The sequence below is a fragment of the Mustela nivalis genome (assembly GCF_964662115.1).
Source record: "Mustela nivalis genome assembly, chromosome: 1".
In the NCBI taxonomy this organism is placed as follows: Eukaryota; Metazoa; Chordata; class Mammalia; order Carnivora; family Mustelidae; genus Mustela; species Mustela nivalis.
Genome location: NC_139020.1, coordinates 1,162,190 through 1,181,141, shown reverse-complemented (window position 1 = coordinate 1,181,141; position 18,952 = coordinate 1,162,190). Strand labels below are relative to the sequence as shown.

At 67.2% G+C, this 18,952-nt stretch overlaps 1 protein-coding gene and 1 long non-coding RNA gene across 6 annotated transcripts; one reads left to right on the top strand and one right to left on the bottom strand.

Annotated features, from left to right (window-relative positions):
- Positions 1–1,642: 1,642 nt before the first annotated feature.
- Positions 1,643–10,924, bottom strand: POFUT2 (protein O-fucosyltransferase 2). Of its 4 annotated transcripts, none has more exons than XM_082720189.1 (9): positions 10,658–10,924; positions 9,575–9,825; positions 7,441–7,585; positions 6,852–6,901; positions 5,426–5,492; positions 4,509–4,634; positions 3,636–3,816; positions 3,308–3,431; positions 1,643–2,699 (listed from the first exon to the last, which is right to left on the bottom strand). In XM_082720189.1, exons 1-9 carry the CDS (start codon positions 10,907–10,909, stop codon positions 2,546–2,548), a joined length of 1,350 nt encoding a protein of 449 aa, XP_082576315.1. In that variant the 5' UTR covers positions 10,910–10,924; the 3' UTR covers positions 1,643–2,545. The 4 variants fall into 4 exon arrangements, with proteins under 4 accessions (XP_082576315.1, XP_082576316.1, XP_082576317.1 ...); XM_082720190.1 differs by having other exon boundaries at positions 6,852–6,962; positions 10,658–10,840; XM_082720191.1 differs by lacking the exon at positions 7,441–7,585 and having other exon boundaries at positions 10,658–10,827.
- Positions 10,925–13,473: 2,549 nt separating this feature from the next.
- LOC309859565 lies at positions 13,474–17,715 on the top strand. Of its 2 annotated transcripts, XR_014308760.1 has the most exons (6): positions 13,474–13,562; positions 13,690–14,013; positions 14,722–14,843; positions 14,971–15,063; positions 16,399–16,587; positions 17,372–17,715. It is a non-coding gene; the product is annotated as an uncharacterized lncRNA (long non-coding RNA). The 2 variants fall into 2 exon arrangements; XR_014308759.1 differs by lacking the exon at positions 14,971–15,063.
- Positions 17,716–18,952: the final 1,237 nt, after the last annotated feature.

The window sequence follows — 18,952 nt, the reverse complement described above, 5'->3', positions numbered from 1 at the left end:
GTCCCACAGTGGCCTTGGCAATTTATTTTGCCCTGAGTGGCCTCAGTTTCCCCATCTGTAAATGGGGGAGAAGGGGCCAGCGAGCAGACATACTCCATGGTCCACACTGTTCTGCCCCTCTCCACAGCCAGCCTGTCCTGCTGGGGCGGGGGGAAGGTGTGACAGGCTGCGGCAGGTCAGCCCCCGGCCCAGAGCACGGCGGGGTGTGCAGAGTCAGGCCGGAGGCTGCCAGGAGTCAGGGTCTGTGGCCGGCGGAGGGGGGGCATGCCTGGGTCGCCAGGGGACCCTGCCCCTCTATGCCCGCTCAGTGCCCAGCCCACGATCAGAGTCGACCCCGCGTCCTCAGCCCTTCCAGCACAGCTCCGAGGTGTGGCTCCGAGGTGCCCGGAAGCTTCCGGTTCTCCAGACTGGGGTCGGAGGCAAGGTCAGCCAGATCCCCAGGCCCAGCAGTAGCCTCTTCAAGTGCCCTGCCCCCCTGCGGTGCCCAGCACCCCACCAGCGCAGGGAGGGCAGCCGTGGTCCCCCCGCCCATGGCCCCTTGGACCCTCAGCGACGGCCCCCCGCGCCCAGGGCCCCAGTGGGGAGTTGGCTGTGCCGCGGGAAACCGCCGACCTGCTGAAAGGGAACAGTCTTCGGGAGCGGGAGGCCCAGGCATCACAAGGGGCCCGTTGGCCGCCGCACCCCCCTCTCCCACGGGGCGGTGCTGACGCACAGACGCACACGAGTCCGCGAACACAGTCCTCGCCGCGCACCTGCCGTCTGCCCCATGGCGCACCGGCCTGGCTGCCCTGGCTGGGAGGCCGAGCTGCCCCGTCGGGGGCAGGGCCAGGCCCAGGGAGGCACCGGGTTTCTGCCAGGCTCTAGGCGTGTGCATGGCTCCCACGCTCCCACCTCTCACGTGCAGGGCTGACCGGCCCGTCTTGAGGGTGGGCGCACAGGTCGGGGGGCAGGACCACAGCAGCTCCGCCGACTGGGGGCCTCCCCCAGACAAGCCGCCCGATGGTCCACCTGCCGGGCTGAGGCCACCAAGGTGGACGGCTCCCGTGCTTCCTCCTGTGCCCGCGCTACCCCTCCCCGCCCCATGTCCTCCCACTGCCTGGCCTGCCCCCCAGCCCCGCATGAGTCCTGCCCTCCCGGGCGGCCCCGTCCCATCACCTGGCCTGCAGCTGTGGGCTGTCCACCCCCTTCTCTGCTCAGTCCCTCCAGGGGGTCCCGGGAGACGCCTTCCACCCCTCCTCCCGCGCTCCTCCTCCCGGGGGCCGGGCCGGGCCGTGGTCACAGCAGCTCCGGCCACACAGCGGCTCAGGGACGTGGGGTCCCAGGGCCGCCCACAGCTGAGCCGCCCGCTAGCACGTCTGTGCTGTGGGGAACGGACCCGGCAGGACCGGCCTTCCCGGAACCTGACCTGCTGCTCTCCCGGGCCCTGCTCTTCCCAACAGCCTGGCAGCAGCCGTCCAGCGGACGGTGGGAGACGGTGTGCTCGCCGGCCCTGCCACCGCGGTCCCCAGGGGAGGCCACACACGGAGCAGGACAAAGCATTCGTTCTCCTTGAAACAGAGTGAGGACAAAGTCTGGACTGTTTGTGTCGTTTTCAGCTGGAAAAAATTCAAGGCGTAAGAAGACACTGTTTCTAGAATTCCACTTTTCTAGAAAATGTACTTTATTAATAGCATCTGAAGGTACAAATTAGCAGAGAATAAATACTTCATCATCTCCCCACACACCACGGGGACACCACGGGAACCGAGCGCGATTCGGGGCAGGTTTTCAAAGCTCAGGAAGAAAACACAGAAGCCGTCTCTGGGTCACCCGGGCAGTCTGTGCGAAGTCGGGGCTCCTGGTCAGAGGGGGTGTGTGGTGGCCACACCTGAGGCCCAGAGGGGATTCTGGGCAGCGGCACGAGCCCTCCGGAGGCCAGTGACCGTCCTGCTCGCCCCCCACCCTTCAGCGCACTGCACCCACCGCGAGGCAGGGCCCAGGGTGTCCGACCCCCAATGCCGCCACACTCGCTGTGGCCTGCCCGCAGCCCCTCAGCCAGCCACAGGGTTCCTGTGTGTGGACCTGACAAAGCCCCAAAGCCCTGCTGAGGAACCTTCCAGCGCCCGAGCCGGGGAGCAGAGAGCCCCTCACGGGCCAACACAGGCCTCAGGCCCAGTTCTGCAAGGTGGGGGTTCGCCTTCCCGCCAACGCACACGGCGCCTCCCGCGGGTCCAAGTGCAGGTCGCGCGGGCCCGGCAGGCTGAAACGCAGCAGCCCGTGGGGATCCGGACGCCCTCCAGGAGCCCGAGCCCCCGCACCTCCTCACATCACACCGGCCCTGCCAGCAGCAGAGCCCCCGGCAGCCCACGGCGGGGGACACACCGACAACGGGCGTGCGCCGTGGCTCACGTGGCTGTGAGCAGGGACCGTGACCCTGAAGCGATGGTGGGGCAGCCTTGCCTGCCGGCCAAGGCCAACGCGACCCCGAGGCCACACGGGTGCTCAGAGGAAGACGAGGCCACGTGTGCGGATGTCCCGGGCGCAGGGCCCACGAGGAGCCGGCGGCTCAGTAGGCCACCCTCCAGTGCGTGGGCTGCTCGCACGCCTCCTCCCGGTCCCCGCAGAACCGGTTGTACGTCGTCCGCGGGGCGAGCCCGAGAATCTCTCTCTCCTCGTGGATCCGAAAAGAGAACGTGGAGACCGAGGTTCCGATGAAGAACCTGCCAAGGAAGCAGGGTCACGAGAGCCGCTCCAAGGGGCCCAGCACCCGCCGGCCTGACCTCTCACCCCACAGCCCTGCGGCCAGGCCGGACGTGCGGAGCAGCGGCCACGGGTCCCGCACGGGGGGGTTGAGAACGCGGCCAGTGCCCGGCAGTCTGGGGCTTGGGGGCGGGGTGCTGAGAGCCAGGCTGAGACCTGGGGACAGAGGTGGAGGAGAGGACCCTGGCCCCACAGCCTGCACGCACGGGCTCAGGGGCTCTGGGGACCCTACAGATGCGGAGAAACCAGGCCCCCCACTCGAAGCGTGCTGGCCTCCTCCTGGGCCCGGTCCCCCCGCTCTCCTCTGGGGTGGGCCTGCCTCCCGCGACGACACACGGAGGGAGGCCACAGCTGTGCTCCGCGGGGACACGCGTGACGGGAGGTTGTGGCCGGGCGCAGGGGAGCAGAGTCCCGGGGGGGTCCCTACGGGGACGGCCGGGACCCAGTCCACTGGCGGGACCGGGGAGAACGCTATGGGTGGGGAGTACAGCCTTGAGACGAAGCCGGGTGTCAGCCTAGCCCACGCGGGACCAACCGCCACGGAAGGGCCAACCGTGGGCAGAGGCACCTGGCGTGCGCGCAGATCCACTGGTCGATGATGGCCACGCCGCCGTCCCTGTACAGCTCCAGCTCCTCCCACGTGGGCTCGAACCTCACCATCTCGGGCAGCAGCCGCCTCAGCTGCTCGTGCTCTGCAGAGCGATGGAGAGACGGTGACCGGGGGCTCCGCGGGCACCGGGGGCTCTGCTGGCTCCGCGGCTCAGGTCCGAGGCCCCGGCACGAAACCCGGCGCTGCCTCCTGGCCACGCTGCGGGCTCGTGGTGCACCTGGGCCCGCCCGGGACGGGACGGGACGGGGACCGGCAGACAGGGGCCGGCAGAGCCGGAGCCGCGTACCCGTCCTGATGGCGTCCGTGGCCACGAACACCCTGTCCAGCTGGTGGGTCTTCATGAGGCTGCGAATCTTCTTCACGGCCCCGTCCAGGCTGGGCACATCCTCTCTGTGGCCCCAGATGAAATCTTTTCTCCTCAGGTGAACCGCGAGGTACGGGCCCCCCAGCGCGGAGCCCAGCGTGACCTGGCAGAGGAGGACGGGGAGCGCTGAGCGTCCAGGCCGCCGCCAGCCCTTTGGACACCGCGAGCCCCCTCACGGCAGCCCTGCCCACGGGCCCGTCTCGGGGACTCTTGGGGCCGCGAACTGGTGAATCACACAGACCCTCTATCCGAGCGCCATCAGGTAAACACAACTCTGGGGAAAACGTGCAAATTAGATGACCAAAACCACCTATTCCTGCATTTTCCCCAGATATGCGACCCGAACGCCCCCGTAACGGCCGTGGGATCCCGCCGCTGCGCTGGAAGGCGCCCAGGGGACCAGCGCCGGGAGGCTGGCCGGGACGCCTGTGACACTGGAAGCGTCGCCCGCTCGGTTCAGCAGCGTGTAACCGGCTGCGGTTACGTGCGAACCCGACCCTCCAGAAGCGACTTCTACGGACACCGACGGCCCCGCGTCCGCCGGCGCAACCGTCGCCTTCCTCGCTCGCTGCGGCTCCCGCACCTCCCGGCAGACGGCGCGGACCGGTCCGCGGCTGCTTTCATTCCCAGAGCGGCGCCTCCAGCTCGCCGAGGGGAAAGGGAGCCTAGCCGTCGCCCGAGCCTGTGGGGACCCACAGGGACCCTCCCGAGGGGCGTCCGCGCTGCCCCGAGAGCAGCTGGGCGACCGTGCGCCCGGGCAGGCGCCTGCGCGTCGCGAGCAGTGGGAGGCGCTACCTTCATCTTGGTCCAGTCCTCCTGGAAGGGGGTCCTGTCGGCCTCGTCCGTGGAGTTCAGGTACTTGCTTCGGAACTCGTCCCCCACGGCCCGCAGGTGCTTGGCGAACACCATGCTCCGCCGGGTCTGCGGGCGAGAGAGCCGCTGCTGAGCGCCCCGCCCCGCCCCCGCCGTGCCCGCCCCGCCCGGGAGCCCCGCAGCCCAGGCCACCGACCGGCCCCCGACTGCGACAGGGAACCCGAGGACGCCGCCCCAGCACTCGCGGAGCTCGGACGCGGACGCGCTCCTGAGTCTGCCGGCGACAGCCCAGTGACCAGAACGCAGAATGATCCACCAGGACGGTCCCCACACGCAGGGACAGGCCCCCCACGGACGGGAGCCACTGTCCTCACCACTAGCTCAGGGCCACGGTGCCCACGAGAGGCGCAGGCCCTGTGGGCGGCGATGACAAGGCCCCTCCGTGCTTCGGGAAGGACCCACTCGGGAGGCCCCCACGTCACGTGTCCAGGGAGCAGGGGTCTCTCGGGTCCTCCTGCCCAGCCGCCCACGGGAGCGCCCCACCCCTCACTCAGGGCAGACCCCCCAAAGCATGAGCCAGCGGCCACGAGGAGGGAACATGAAGCCCGATTCTGCAGGCTCCTGCCCGAAGCGCCAGGCACGCGCCCCAGGACGCAGACGAGCCGGTCACCCACAGCAGGCGGCGGCGTGGGGCCGGAGCTCACGGCAGGCTGCGTTCCTCCAGCCATCGGCTGCCGCAAGCAACAGCCCCACTGTGAGAGACGCCGACCGGCTGACCACGTGCACCCCGGCGGCTGTGCCACCCCCCGCCGCACCCCCGCCACGCGGGCCAGCCAGCGCCCCGTCTCAGATGTTTGCAGGTGCGCCGAGCCGTGTGGCGGGACCCGCGGGGCACTCACGTTCCAGTACTCCTTCCCCCCGTAGTGGTCGTGCAGGAGGTTCTCGGCTCTGTCCAGCATCACCGACCTGTTTCGGAACGACACGGAGCGTCTAACGGCCGGTGCGGCTGCCCCAGGTGCGCTGGGAACCGAGCTGAGCCCCTCCCGGGCGCACGCGGGCCCGTGGGGGGACCCCTCGGGGAGGAGGCTCCGCACACACTCCCGGGGCGGGCGTGCAAGTTCTCAGCGTCCCGGGACGGGGGTCGTCCTCTCCTGTCCCAGCCACTGACCTGGGCAAGGCCCCGGGACGACCCGCACCAGACACAAAACAGACGGGACGAGGCGAACGAGTGAGACGGCCCCGGCAGCCTACGGAGCCGGACCGTGCCGAGGGGGCTCGCAGCAGGAGCGCAGCCGCGGTTCTCTGCGAGGTCGGGGACTCTCGAGACTCGAGCCCGAGGGCAAAACCGCACAGGAGGATGGCTGCGTCCCCCCTGCATGCAGCCACCCGCGAGAACCCAGCCGGCCGTGCTGCCTGAGGCGCAGGCCCGCCCCTCCTCCGAGAGCACTCAACTGCTCCCCTGCAGAGCGAGGCCGCGTCAGGCCCCGTCCAGGGCGACCAAACAGCCCGAAGCATCAGAACGGGCAGAGGGGACACACCAGCAGGGGCCATGTCCACTCGGACCTGGAGGACGCGGGGGCACGCGTCTGGGAGAGGCGTGTGGCCTCCTACTCTGCCCTCGTCCCAGTGTCCCGAGTGGGACAGGGTGCCAGGGAGGGGAGGGCGCGGACAGGAGGCCGCGGCCACCCCTCTGACCACTCCGAGGTCCAGCTCTGAGGAGGCTGAGTGAAAGACCCACTTGCAGAGGCGAGCACAGGTGGGACCCGGGGTGACGCGGCTGGGGGCCGCGGTGGACCACCTCCTCACCCCGTGTCAGCCACCCGGGCAATCACCGGGTCCGGTGAATGAGGAGGGTCAGATCGCCGCTCCCTTCCAGTTGGGCCTGAGCCCTCGCTGTCCCCTGCCCCCAGGACTCCACACCTGCCCACCGCCCCCTCGGTCAGGGCCCCGGGCTATCCCGGTGTGACTCCGACTCCCCCGCCCACAAGCAGCAGAACGAGACGCCGGCCGCTGAGTTCCGGCCCGGCAGTGGCTGCCCTCGCCGCAGGGACCCACGCGTGGGGACAGTCCCGAACCCGGCTCTCCCCAGGGACACGTGCGGCCTCCTCCTCCCTCTCAGCCCTTCCTACTGTGGCCCGAGAATGGGGTGCGGACGAGGTTTACCTCTCCCGTGCTTGCCACAGAGGCCACAGCCAAGAGGGATCCCGACACTAGCAGGACGACAAGCACACAGGCATACGTGTGCACACACGCGCACACACGCGCACACACGAGCACACGCGCTGCCTCACTGGCCGGTCACCAGGCAGAGCCGGCGGCGCTCACCTGGCCGACGTGTTCCTCAGCAGCACCGGGGCCATGATGGAAGCCGAGCCCTGGACGGACAGACACGAGACGTTGAGCGCTCTCGTTTCTTCATAGCCCCAAAACCATCCCCTGGAAAACAAGAGCCAGCGCCCCCATCAGCCTGGGCCCAGCGCGCGACGCTTAAGCCCAGACGCGCACGCGGACGGCTTCACCCCGACACGCCGGCCCCGCTCTCGGGGAAGAGCGACCGCTCGGGACTCCGGCCGGTGACGCTCTCCTGAGATCCTGAGAAGAAACCACGACCCCCATCCGATTCCACGGGGCCGGGGGGCCGCTCGGGGAGCTCCGGCCGGCAGAGCACGCAGAGGGGCGGGAACGGGACCCACACGGGGCCTCTTGGCCAGAGCCCGGCAGGAACGGCCCCAGAACAGCCGCGCCCCGTCAACGACCTCCCGGAGCACGGAGTTTCGAGCACCCAGTCATTCGGATGCTTTGTCCATGGGTGCTGCTGGGGGGACAGCCCGCCGCAGGCAGGTCTCCTGATGGCCAAGGGGTCCGGGCGACCGGACCACCGCGGCTGCTGCAGCGCGGCCCCGCCCAGCCGCACCTGTAGTACTCGTGCTTGTCCGGCGAGTACAGCAGCGGGTCGAGGCACGGCCGCTCGTCCACCTTCTCTTCCCAGGTCCCCTCCTTCCACCCCTCCGCGTAGCTCTGCAGCACGTACACCTGGTCGATGAAGGGGCCGCCGGACTCTGCAACAGGCCAAGGACGACCGCGTGACGAGAACCAGAACGGCCGCGGCACGAGAATCATCGCTTCCCCGAACGCCACCCTCCTTCCCGCGCGCCGCAGAGAGCTCACGGGGGCAGACGCGGGACACGAGCGGCAGCACGGCACGAGGTCCCAAAAAGGCGGAGAGGCGCTGCCTGGGGCGGCGGAGCTCACCGGGCCCTGCTTGCTCTCAGGGGCTCCTCACCTGCCCCGCTTCCAGCCGCCGGGCCTGCCCTCGCCACCCGCACTCCCGGTCCTCACGACAGGCACGGGCCCCACACGTGCTGTCCCCCACGCTGCCCTGCCAGCACACGCTCCCCTCCCTGCAGGGACCAGCCTCGTGGGGACTGCTCCCTTCAGGGCTGACCCTGACCCCTCAGGAAGCCGTTTAAACCACAGGACACCTGCCAGCCACAGCCCCCCGCCCCACAGCCCGGTGCCGCTCTCATTTTCTCCAGTCGCTCCTCGCCATCCGGGGCCTCCTCCCGGTCACCTGGCTTCCACCTCCCCGTCCCCACAGGAGCCCCAGGAGAGCAGGAGTCGGCATCCGTCCTGCCACGGCACCCCCTCCCCTCGGAACCTGCCGGCCACGCGCACAGTGTTCATGAAGATGGGTGAGCAGAGCCCGGCCACGAGAAAGCCGCCCCGAGCGCAAGTCTGGTGTCTCCTCCACCCTCCCCCTCGCTCGGCTGCACTGCGGGTGGCGTCTGGTCCTGGAGCTCCAGAGGCCCCTGTCGCAGGAAGGCCAAGAGGCCTGCTGCCCTGTTGCACGTGCCCCGGCAGCAGGTCCCAGGACAGGCTCCCTCCCCGCCCCCTCTGTAGAGGGAGACGGCTGGGCAGGTGGAGGCCAAGCGGGTCCGCCCGCCCACGGCACATCACCCAGGATGGCCGCCTTCTCTGCCCAGCTGCTCTGGCCCCAGGCTTGAGGCTTCAGCAGCAGCAGGGAGGGGACCGGGCGCCCCACCCCACATACCCCGTGTCCCCCACTGAGCACCCCCTCACCTGGCGGAAGCTCACACCTGTCCCCATATCTGCCTGTCAAGAAACCCCCTGGCCACAGCCCTGTGCGGAGGTGAAGGGCTGTTTCCCGGGGAGGCTCCATGACCCGTGGCTGAGACAAGTCTGAGGCCGATGCCCAGACTCGGTCAGACCTGGCGCCCGGCGACGGCGCCCGTCATGGGTCCCCGAAGAATGCGCTCCACACGTGCTTCTTCCAAATCTCAGAGTTTGCTTCTTCCCCGTGAACGAAGGTTTCAGCAGGTCCGTATCGCCCCATGCCTACAGCCGTCCTGGGACTGACCCCGCCATGGGAGCAGCCCAAAGGGATGGGGACTAAGGTGCCATGAGAGCAGAATGTGGAAGACGCAGCGGCGCAGCGGCAGCCCGAGCTCCGTGGGTCCTCCCGCGGCAGGAGACCCGCATCGTGTCTGCGCCCCTTGTCCCCTCCCCTTGTCCCGGCTGAGGGGGCAGCAAAAGGCTGTTGCGGCCTTTTAAGCACGAGTCTTTCGGAAACACAATGCTGAACCCTGCGCACCCTCGCGCTGCGAAGATCCTCGCCTTCGCTCGCTAAGAAGCTGAGACTGTGCAGGATTCAGGGGAACGAGACACACTACGACGAGAATCTTCGCCAGCAGCGCAGGGAGATGCCAGCAGGTCAGCGCCCCCTGGGGCACGGACAGCTGTCCCTTGGGGACACAAGGCTGTCCGTCTCCGCACGGGAGCCCGCCTGGCCCCTGCACGGACAGCTTCCCCACCGCCGTGGGAGCGCCCTGCGCGGGCGCACCCGCTGCCCCAGGCTTCAGAGGCAGGGGCCACGCGCTCGCACACTTCAGATCGGCGTCCCTAGACCAGCTCTGGAAGGAGCAGGACGCCGGGGAACTGTGGGTGCCAGACGGCAGCGGCCCCGCGCACACGAGGGTCAGCGCGCCCGGCCGCAGACAGCCGGCGGACCGCCCCGACCACGGCCTCACCTGCAATGAACTGCTCGTACTCGATGACCGGGATGTTTCTGTTGAGACTCGGAAGGTCGAAGAAGTCGGCCCAGGGAATGCGCACCTGGTGGATGTCCGGGCTCTGCCAGTGGTAGAGGCGGCCCCAGGGCGGCAGCACCAGCACCCACTCCTCCGTCTCCAGCAGCGTCTTCAGGAGGGAGGCCACGCGGATGTACACGTCCCTGCGGAGGTTGAAGCCCTCCGGGGGGTTGACGTCGTACAGGAGGTACCTGCGGGCGGCAGGAGCGCGGCGCTGGGGCAGCTCCGGCGAGGAGGGGCAGCGGCCAGCGCGCGGCACAGCCCACCGCTCACGGAGCCGGCCAGGGGCCAGCCGCCACGCGCCCTGCGACCGGCGGAGTCCGGGCCACAAGAGCCCGAGGACGGTCTCCCGCCCGGCTCCGCTCTGAGCGGCCACCGCAGAGCCCGCCCGTCTGCGGGATCGGAGGGAACCGGAGCCTCCGCACGCGTCGGTTCGCGCAGGACGCCCGTGAGAAGCCGCGGCGCGGACGCGGGGTCGCGTCTCAAGGTCTAGCGAAGACCGTCGCCGGCAGCGCCCCTCGGTCCTCCGCCCCGCGCCCGCCCCGCACGCTGGCCTGACACCGCGCGGCTCCCGGGCCCGCGCAGCCCCCGCCGCGACCCAGGACGCTGGGACGTCACCCCCGCCCGCAGCCGCAGGGGCCCCGCGGGCCACCCCGGGCCGCCAGCGCGCGGCGGGGGCTGCTCGGGCTGAGCCCCGGGAGCGGCGGGACCGCAGACACCCGTTTCCCGCCGCGGACGCTCCCGCGCGGACACGCCCAGGAGGTCGGGCCGGGCCCCGCGCCCGCCGCTCGACGCTGACCCGCAGCCGGCCCTTCCGGGGCCTCCGGGACGCCGCCGCTGCCCCCGCCGAGCCCGGCTCGCGGCGCAGTTCCGACGGCCGGCGGGGGGCGGTGCGGTGCGGGGTGCGGGTGCGGCGCTGACGGGGTGCGGGTGCGGTGCGGGGGTGCGGGGGTGCGGGGGGTGTCCGCGCCGTGGAGCCCGCCCCGCCCCGCCCCGCCCCGCCCCGGCGCGGACGCCCCCTACCGTCTGCGGGACGCCGCCCCCGACAGGATGTCGGCCGCCGACTGGCCGGGCCAGAACTCCTCGCCCGACCCCGAGGCCGGCGGCCAGGACGCGGCTCCCAGCAGCACCAGGAAGGCGACGCCGAGCGCCGCCATGGCCACGGGCGGCCACGCACTTCCGGCCGCCGCGCCCCGCCCCGGAAGCGCCCCCGCCCGCCCCCCGCCGCGCGTCCCCCGAAGCCCCGGCGACGCCCCCGCGTGCGTCCTGCGTCATTCCGAGGCCGGGCGTCTCCCGGAGCGGACGTCGCTCGCGGGCGGCGCGGGGCGCAGGCCGGGCAGGTGCCGGGCCTGGGCTGCGGCTGGTCTAGGGGCGGGGCCCCGCGTCTGCGGGCGGAGCCAGAGGGGCGGGGCCTGGGTGTGGGCGGAGCCAGGCCGGGGGCGGGGCCGCGCCGGGCGGAGCGCGGCCGAGGTGGGCTCCGGCAGGTGTGCGCGGGGCGCGGGTCTCGGCCTCCGCGGGCGGCGGGCGGGGTTCGGGGCCGGCAAGCCGCAGGGCCGACCCGAGGCCCGCCCAGCTGTCCAGGTGCGGCCCCCGCGCCGCGGACCCGCCCGGCCCGGTGACCCGCAGAGCCGTTTCCGGGGGGACGAGGTGTCTCCCGCTGGGTGCGGGGTCTCCCTGTGGAAGACCGCGGCCCGGGGGCGGCAGAGCGGCCCCTCTGTGTCGGCGGGCTCAGGACTCCGGAGCGCCTGGGGTAGGAGGGGCATCTGCGGAGCCGGACCTTGGGGTCAGCAGGCCAGCGGCTCCCGCGCCCCGTCCCTGGGCAGCCCAGCTCTGCACCCACCTGCGCGTGGGGCTGCGCGGCGGCGGCAGGGGTCCCGCAGGAAGCTCAGGGCGGTGCGGGGAGGCCTTGCCTCCGGGCCCCTCCGGCCACCCCTCGCTTTCCCGGCACCGCCCTCCCCTCCCCCCAGCAGCTCCCCGGGGACACTGTCTCTCTTGGAGGCGCTTAACTCCGTGTGGCTCCTGCCCGAGGGGGACCCTTTGGGTGACCGGAGCCTTCCTAGTTTCTGGCATGAAATGCACCCTGGGTCCCGGGCCGAAGGAGGGCGGCCTCAGCCTGTGCCCAGCAGTGTAGGGACCCCGGGGGCGGGGGCAGCGAGGGGGACGGAGTGGTGGAGACGTCCACACCCCGCTCCCGTCCTGGAACCGTGATCTCGGGCTTCTCCTCGCCGGCCAGAGCGCCTCTACTGTTGAAGCCACGTGCGGTCCAGCGCGCAGACCAGGTGTTTGCCGGCTGCCCTCGGCCTGCAGAGCACACAAGGTCACCTCCCGGTTCTCTGCTCCAGGAGGGCCAGCAGCACGGACCTCGCCCCCGGACCTGCCCTTCAGCCCTCGTCCCTGGGGCTGGATTCTTGTTCTTCTCTGTCTCAGTAAAGCCGTCCCCACACTATTCCCAGCAGTGTCTGTCCTGACCTTTCAGCCGCAGAACAGAAAGGACAGAACTGGGGGGCTGTGTGCTGCCCCCAACAACCCTGGCGCCTCCCACCACACCGACTGCGCCCAGCCTGTTCCCCTGGTGTTGCCTCTACTATTTTAGAGTAAATGACTTTTTTTGGCAATGACATCAACTTGTTCCAGTTGAAGTATTTCTGTGTGTATCTCTGAAAAGTAGGACATGTTCTCACAGCCACGATATCATTAATCCACCGAAAAATGTGCTACTTCTGCTATAGCATCAAGCGCACTGTCCCATGCACCGGCCCCTCGTGGTTTCAGAACGCCCTTCATCACGACAGGTTTGCTCAGATCAGGACCCCCCTGGGTTCTCCAGAGGAACCCCGGTGGATCTGTGTGAGGAGATGGGTTACAGGGATGGGCTCCGTGGGCTGTGCAGGCCCAAGGCCCCAGGATCTCTGTCGGCAAGCAGGGGGCCCAGGGAGGCGGGTGGTGTTGGTCAGTCCAAGTCCAAAGGCCCGAGAACCGGGGGCTCCATTGTCTGAGCGCAGGATGAGACGGGTGTCCCAGCTCAAGAAGGGGGAGAGAATTCACCCTTTCTTCCTCCTTTTGGTTCTACCCGGGCCCTCAGAGGGTTGGGTGAAGTCCACCCATCGGGGGAAGGGGATCTTTGGTCTGTCCACCAGTTCAAACGCTAATGTCTTCCGGAAGCTTCCTCGGGGGCACACCCACAGATGGATGTTTTCCCAGCGCTCTGGGGGGACTTAGCTGGGACGAGCTGACTCAGAAAATGCGTCACCACAGGCTCCTTGTCTGAACCCGCCACCTGGACACTGGCGGATCCCCCGCCTCCCCTCCTCCTCCTCCCCACCCCTCCCCACCCCTCCCCACCCCTCCCCCTCCTCCCTCCCCTCCCCTTCCCCCTCCTTCCGCCTCTGCTGTTCAACCTCTGGATTACGGGAAAGACCCAGCAGAGGTCTGTGAGTCTTTCTCAGAAAAAATAGATCAGTAAGAAAAATAACCAAATTCCTTCCTCCCCCGCACAATGGGAGTCATTCTGAAGGTTTCCTGCCCCCGTGTGAAGCCAGAGCCGCTCACCGTCCCCTCCTCCCCCCACTACCGCATCTGCCGGAGGGGACTTTGCCACAAGAGGGCAAGAGAGGCCTTTGACAGCAGGGATGGAGGCCCTGGGCGGAGGGAAGGGGCTGGGAAGGGGCCGACCTGGAGCACACAGGGCCAGGCCCCCAAGAGCAGGGAGCTGCTCCCACCCGAGGTCCCCCCAAGGCTAAGCCGCAGGAGCCACCCCTGAGGGGGAGAAGGAGAGGGAAGCCCTTTGACCTGGGGTCCAGCAGGTGTGCTGTGCGAGTCCCGGGGTCTCGGGAGATCCCAGCCCTGAGGTGGCCGGGATGTGGCGGGCAGGCGGGCAGTTCTCAAGAAGAACCTAGAGATTCTTCTGGAAGCTGGAGTTCCAGAGGAGGTCCTGCTAGAGCCAGGGAAGGAGTGGGGGGAAGGGGCAGCTTTAGGGCCACCTGGCCCCACCTTGGGTCCGCAGAAACAACCCCGGGGTGGGCAGGGAGGGGGTCGGGCCGCAGGGGCTGCAGGAGGTAACTCACTGGAGACCCCTCCGAGTCCTTCACCTGGAGAGGTTGGCGGCAGACGCGGCGGGGCTGGGCAGACAGTTGGTGGAAGTGGGTGTGGGTGTGGACGGGGCCGAGAAGCACGCTGAGGCGGGGGCGCACACACCCCCCGGTTCACACTGTTTTCACACCAGGGATGCCCTGCTTTTCAGTGTTCAGAGTGAGTTACTGGGACCCGTGAGCAAGACGTTTCTGGACGGTGTGGAGCTCCCTATGTCCTTGCCTGTCACAGTGTCCCGCCGCAGAGTCCTGCTTCTGTCCCCAAAAATGCATAGCAGAGCAGACTGCCAGGTGAGTCACCGCTGGTGAGAAGCCAGGGACTTCTGGTTAGGCCAGGAGCCACGAGGGCTTTTTAACAGGAGCCTCTGGGGCTTGCCTGCTAGGACTCGAGGGACAGCCCCAGTGCTCTGGGGACCCAGGCCACCAAGTGACCAAGACGTGAAGGCATGCCGATTCCTGCAGTTGGCATGTGGGTCTGGCTTCCCTACGGGACCTGCCCACAGTGGGGCCCACAGTCATCTTGGGTGGTGGCGGACCAGGACCTGCAGAAGGGCCAGTCCAGGGAGTCCCAGGGCTCCGCAGTGAAAGTGCTGCTCAGTGCTCCGGCCCTGCGACCTTGCAGGCCACCTCCCCCCGAGGCAGAACCACAGCCTTTCCCTGGACTTGTGTCCTGCTGCCTGGGAGACAACCCTGCTGCCTCACATGGGGAAAGCCACCGACCGACCGATCTCAGAACTAGGTCATGGGGGTGGGGAAGGCCTGCGGGGGCACCGCTCGCAGGGATGCTGGCTCGGGGTGGCGGGGAGGACACTGCCTGGCAGGTCCCCGGGGCTGGGTCCTGAGGCTGACCCGTGTGTGGGGCGCAGGGCTTCTCCCCTCTCCAGGCAACGAGGGGAAGGTAGACTCCCGGTGAAAAGTCGGCCCCGACACGGCCAGTCCACAGTTCAGGAAAACACCTTGGCCTGCCCCAAGGCAGGTGACTCAGAACGTCCTCTGCAGATGCCCTGGGTCCCTCCTTTGTGGCTCAGGGTACTCCAGCGCCTCGCATGTGCCTTCCGGGGTGAGCTTCCTGCTGGGGCTGAGCCGGGGAGCCGCCGGTCCCGGAGACTGTGGGAAGAGCCGTGAGTGTGCGCGGGGGCGGGGAGGGGATCAGGCCACGGGTGGGGGCCAGGACTGTGGGAATGGCCCACAGCGTTTCTGGAATCGAAACACTAGCAAATGTCAAAACGTGCGTAATTTGTTTTACAGAAACAGGCTGCTTATGTGTGTCTGGAAGGCCTGTGTCAAGGATGCGTCTTGGCCCTTCTCAGAGGATCGCGTCAGCGGAAACACACACAGATGGCGGGGGTCTGGGGGCTCGGGACGAAGGGCAGGACAGGAATTCGTGCGGGCTGCAGGGAGGCGCCACCCACGGAGCCCCGGGGGGACAACTCCACGTGACCCTTGCTCTCTCGCTCTGGGGCCCTGGATCCCGCCACGGTTGTGAATTCTTCCAGACCTGCCCAGGCGAACTTGGGGGCTGCGGTCAGATCCCGCCCCTGAGAACCTGGGAGAGGCTGGGTGTCCTTTATCCCGTGCTCGGGCGGCCTAGTGCACTGTAGCTGGGGGGCCTGCCGCCCCAGCACCCAGGTGGCCACAGGCTCGGGCTCGTCCCCCCTGCTGGGCCCGTCACTGCTCTTGCAGGCCTCCCCCCGCCCAGAGGCTGCGGCTGAGGCTGTCCTCTGCCACCCTGTGACCACCCGTAAGCTCCGGCTCCTCCCCTCCCGTGGGCTTCCCTTCTCCGCCGGGGACGTCTCCGCTCCCCAACCTCTTCTCGGCCCCTTTCAGAACGTCCAGGCTCCTTTTGCCCAACAAGGTGGTGACAGACACACCACCAGCGTGGGGTGGGCCGCGCATCCCCGGGCTCGGTGGAAGGCAGAGCAGGCGAGTGGACAGAGCCCGCTGGGCTGGGAGGTTGTCCTTATCAGAGGCACAGCAAGGGACGCAGCGTCTTGACCGGGCAGGGACCCCGCCGTTGCCGGCATGAAACGGTGCCATCGTCATCTGTCAAACACTCTGTCTCTGGCCTTTGCGTCCTGACCCGCGGACCTACCTGTCAGTGTCGGCCCGGGACACAGGTCACTCCCCAGGACGGCGCTGTAGCCAGGCCCCTCCGCGCATCCCTTCAAACACGCCTGCCGGCCGGTCTTGCACATTGTCTCTTCCCCATGACGTCAGAAGCAGTGACGTCACCGGTCCCACAGGCATCTTCCTGGGACTGCGCCGGGAGCCTGGGCTCAGTCGGGAACATTGCCACTGACGTGACACGGAGTTGCTCGGGAATAGGTCTCTCGACTTATTTAGAACTCGGGGGAAGTTTTCTGGTTTTCTTCTCTGTCGGGTGTTCTCCTCCTGGGCTCATTCCTGGGCTTTATTGCCAGCGCAATAAATTGTATTATTATTCTATACTGACCTTAAAAGTGGCCACTTGTAAATCTTGCTGTTTGCCATGGACTTGCCAGTTGGGTTTTCCTAGTCAAGCAGCCCCAGGAGTGTGTGGTTAAGTGTAGCCTATCTCTGCCTTCCGTGTGCGTGATCACGTGTATTTCCTTGTGTTACTGCGCTTGTGCGGAGTCAGATGTAAAATCGGGTGTCTTCCTGTTGCTTTCCTTGTTAAGGTTGCATTTATGTGTTTAGCTCAGTGATTGGAAGCAGAGAGCGTGCACGAGCGAGGGAGGAGAGGGAGAAGGACCAGCAGGCTCCCCTCCAGGAACGGGGCCGGACCTGGGGCTCGATCCTGTGACCCTGAGGTCACAACCTGAGCGGAAATCAGCAGTCAAGGCTCCACCGGCGCAGCCCCCAGGCGCCCGTCTCTTGTTCCCGACGGTAACAGGAAGGGTTCTGATGCGGGGTCTGCAAACTCTGGCCCATGTGGCCCCTTTTCCTAAATAAAGTTCTACCGGCTCGCGGCCACTCCCGTCATCAAATACAGCATAATGGCTGCGTTCTTGCGGCACGGTGGCCTCGAGTGGGAAGAGGCCAGCTGGCTTGGGAACCCTGAAAGCTTTGCCCTGACCTTTCACGCAAGTTTGCTGACCCGCAGTCTCGCATCAGCTCAACGTGGCTCAGGGCTGGGGACTTTCCCCACTCCTGTTTGGTCCCTAAAGGTCTCATGGCTGTGTGTGTCGAAATTCAGGATTCGATACCCAGTTTTCCCACATGCTTTTTGGGGAACTGACTGTCTTTTGAGATGGCGAGAGCTTTGCCTCTTTAATCTCTTACCGTGACGCGTCGTAGGGACGGATTTTGTGACATTCCCGGGATGGACGGCACTTGCTCCTGCTGGCTTCCGTGCTGTTCGTCGCTGCTTTTATTAGGGTTCGTGCCCTACTGCAAGTCGTGCGTCCCTAATATGGATAATGTGTGTCCTAGCAGCGTGCCCGTGTGTGGGAGTGTGAGTGTGTGTGTGAGTGTGAGTGTGATCCCACCACTGGTTTTCCACTAACTGTACGGACTGAACTGTGATGCTCCGTCTTCTGGGCTTGGGAGCGAGTAACTCTTGGTAACAACTGAAACGTGTCCAGCAAACGGTTGTGTCCATTTCCTGTGAGTCACGTCTCTCATCTACAAGCACAGCCTGTGCATTAGCTACTGTTTTTCACGTTCGCAGGACGGATGAGGAAACTGAGGCTGCCGGCGTGTGCGTGGCCCGCCCGAGGCCACACGCCGCTGGCGAGGAGTGAAGACGGACAACCCCCCGCCGCGGTCCCGCGGTCCCACGTGCACAGATTCCTGAGAGATCGTGGATTCGTGTGAAGCTGCCGGCGCCTGGAGCCTCTTTAAGGTTAAAGTTTTGACTGTTTTTTCCTGCTCCCAGGCCATTGGACTAATTAGATTTCCTGTTTCTACCCGAGTTGCTTTGTACTTGAAAAATGTATTTCCTGAGAAAATCATCCATGGAATCTAGCTTTTGAAATGTGTTGCTAGGATCTGGAACACGATCGTTTCCCGAGATCTCCCTTCTCTTTCCTCCTCTCTCCCTTTGTTCTGGGGTTAGCGTGGGCCGCCGGTGTGGCCTCTGTCCCAGGGCAGCGGGGCGGCCGCGGCCGTGTGCTCTGTGGGACATCAGCCATCTTGCTTTGTGGCAGGGATTTGCCCAGAACTTGTTTCCATGCAGGTGATGGAGAACGTGTCGGACAGCCTGGAATATCACGGGCACAGACGACACAGATGCGTTTTCGAGATTAACCCGTGCACAGCTCCCTGACGTCCCCTTCTCTCGAGTCTCGTTAATGGATAGATCGGGCTGGGGAGGTGATTGTCAGCGGAGGCACATCACAAAGTTACATCCCAACACCCGCTCCAAATCTGGGAACGCGGAGTTCGGTGGCTGGTCAGCAAGGTCTCCAGTGCCTGGCGCGGGTGTGGTTTGCGGCCCCGAGCGGGGGCCGATTCCTGCGGGGAGGTCACGGGGCTTCCGGAGGAGCTGCGGGCACCGTGGAGGGAGGCGGGGAGGTAATCCGCGTGCTTCCCAGTGGGAACCTTCTACACGGCATAGTCCTGTCCCGGCAAGTTATTTCCAAAGGGGCTTAGAATCGAGCCCCAAATACCACCCGAGGCCATGGATGGGATGTTGACAGCGGTGGTGTCAGATGTGGACCGCCGAGTACACACCGAGTAAAGCCTGCGCGTGCGGAGTCCTGCCCCGTGCCCAGCTGGCCACGCGTGGCGGTTCTTCCAGCCTCTTCGGACTCCTTGGAGGTGGGCGCTCTCCTCCACGCTGGGGCTCCTTGGCGTCCACCACAAGAGGGTTGCTGGGTGCCAGAGCAAACAGCCGGGGTGGCGGCCGCAAAGGAAGTCTGGGTCCCCCAAGCTCTCGCCCTCGGCACCTCCGTCTGACTCTCCGCTCCCTCAGTCTCTGTCCCCAGCACCCACCCCGGTCCGGGGCCTCGTGCACAGGCTGCAGAGAGAGATGCATGTTTTCTGAATATCACACGTTTCTGGGGTTGAGGTCTGGAGCCCGAACTCCTCAGAGGTCTGGGTTCAGGCTGCATGTAACACCGTTGGCACCCACTGACCTTTCCGGGCCCCACAGCCTCTCGGAATGAGGACAGACTGGGTCTGGCAGAGTTCCCACAGCCGGCCAGTCCCTCCAACTCCCGGGAGCCGTTTGCAAACAGTCCACGAAGCCCGCGGGCTGGAATGTCCACCATCTAGCGGGACCGTGTCTGCAAACCACAGCTTCCTATGT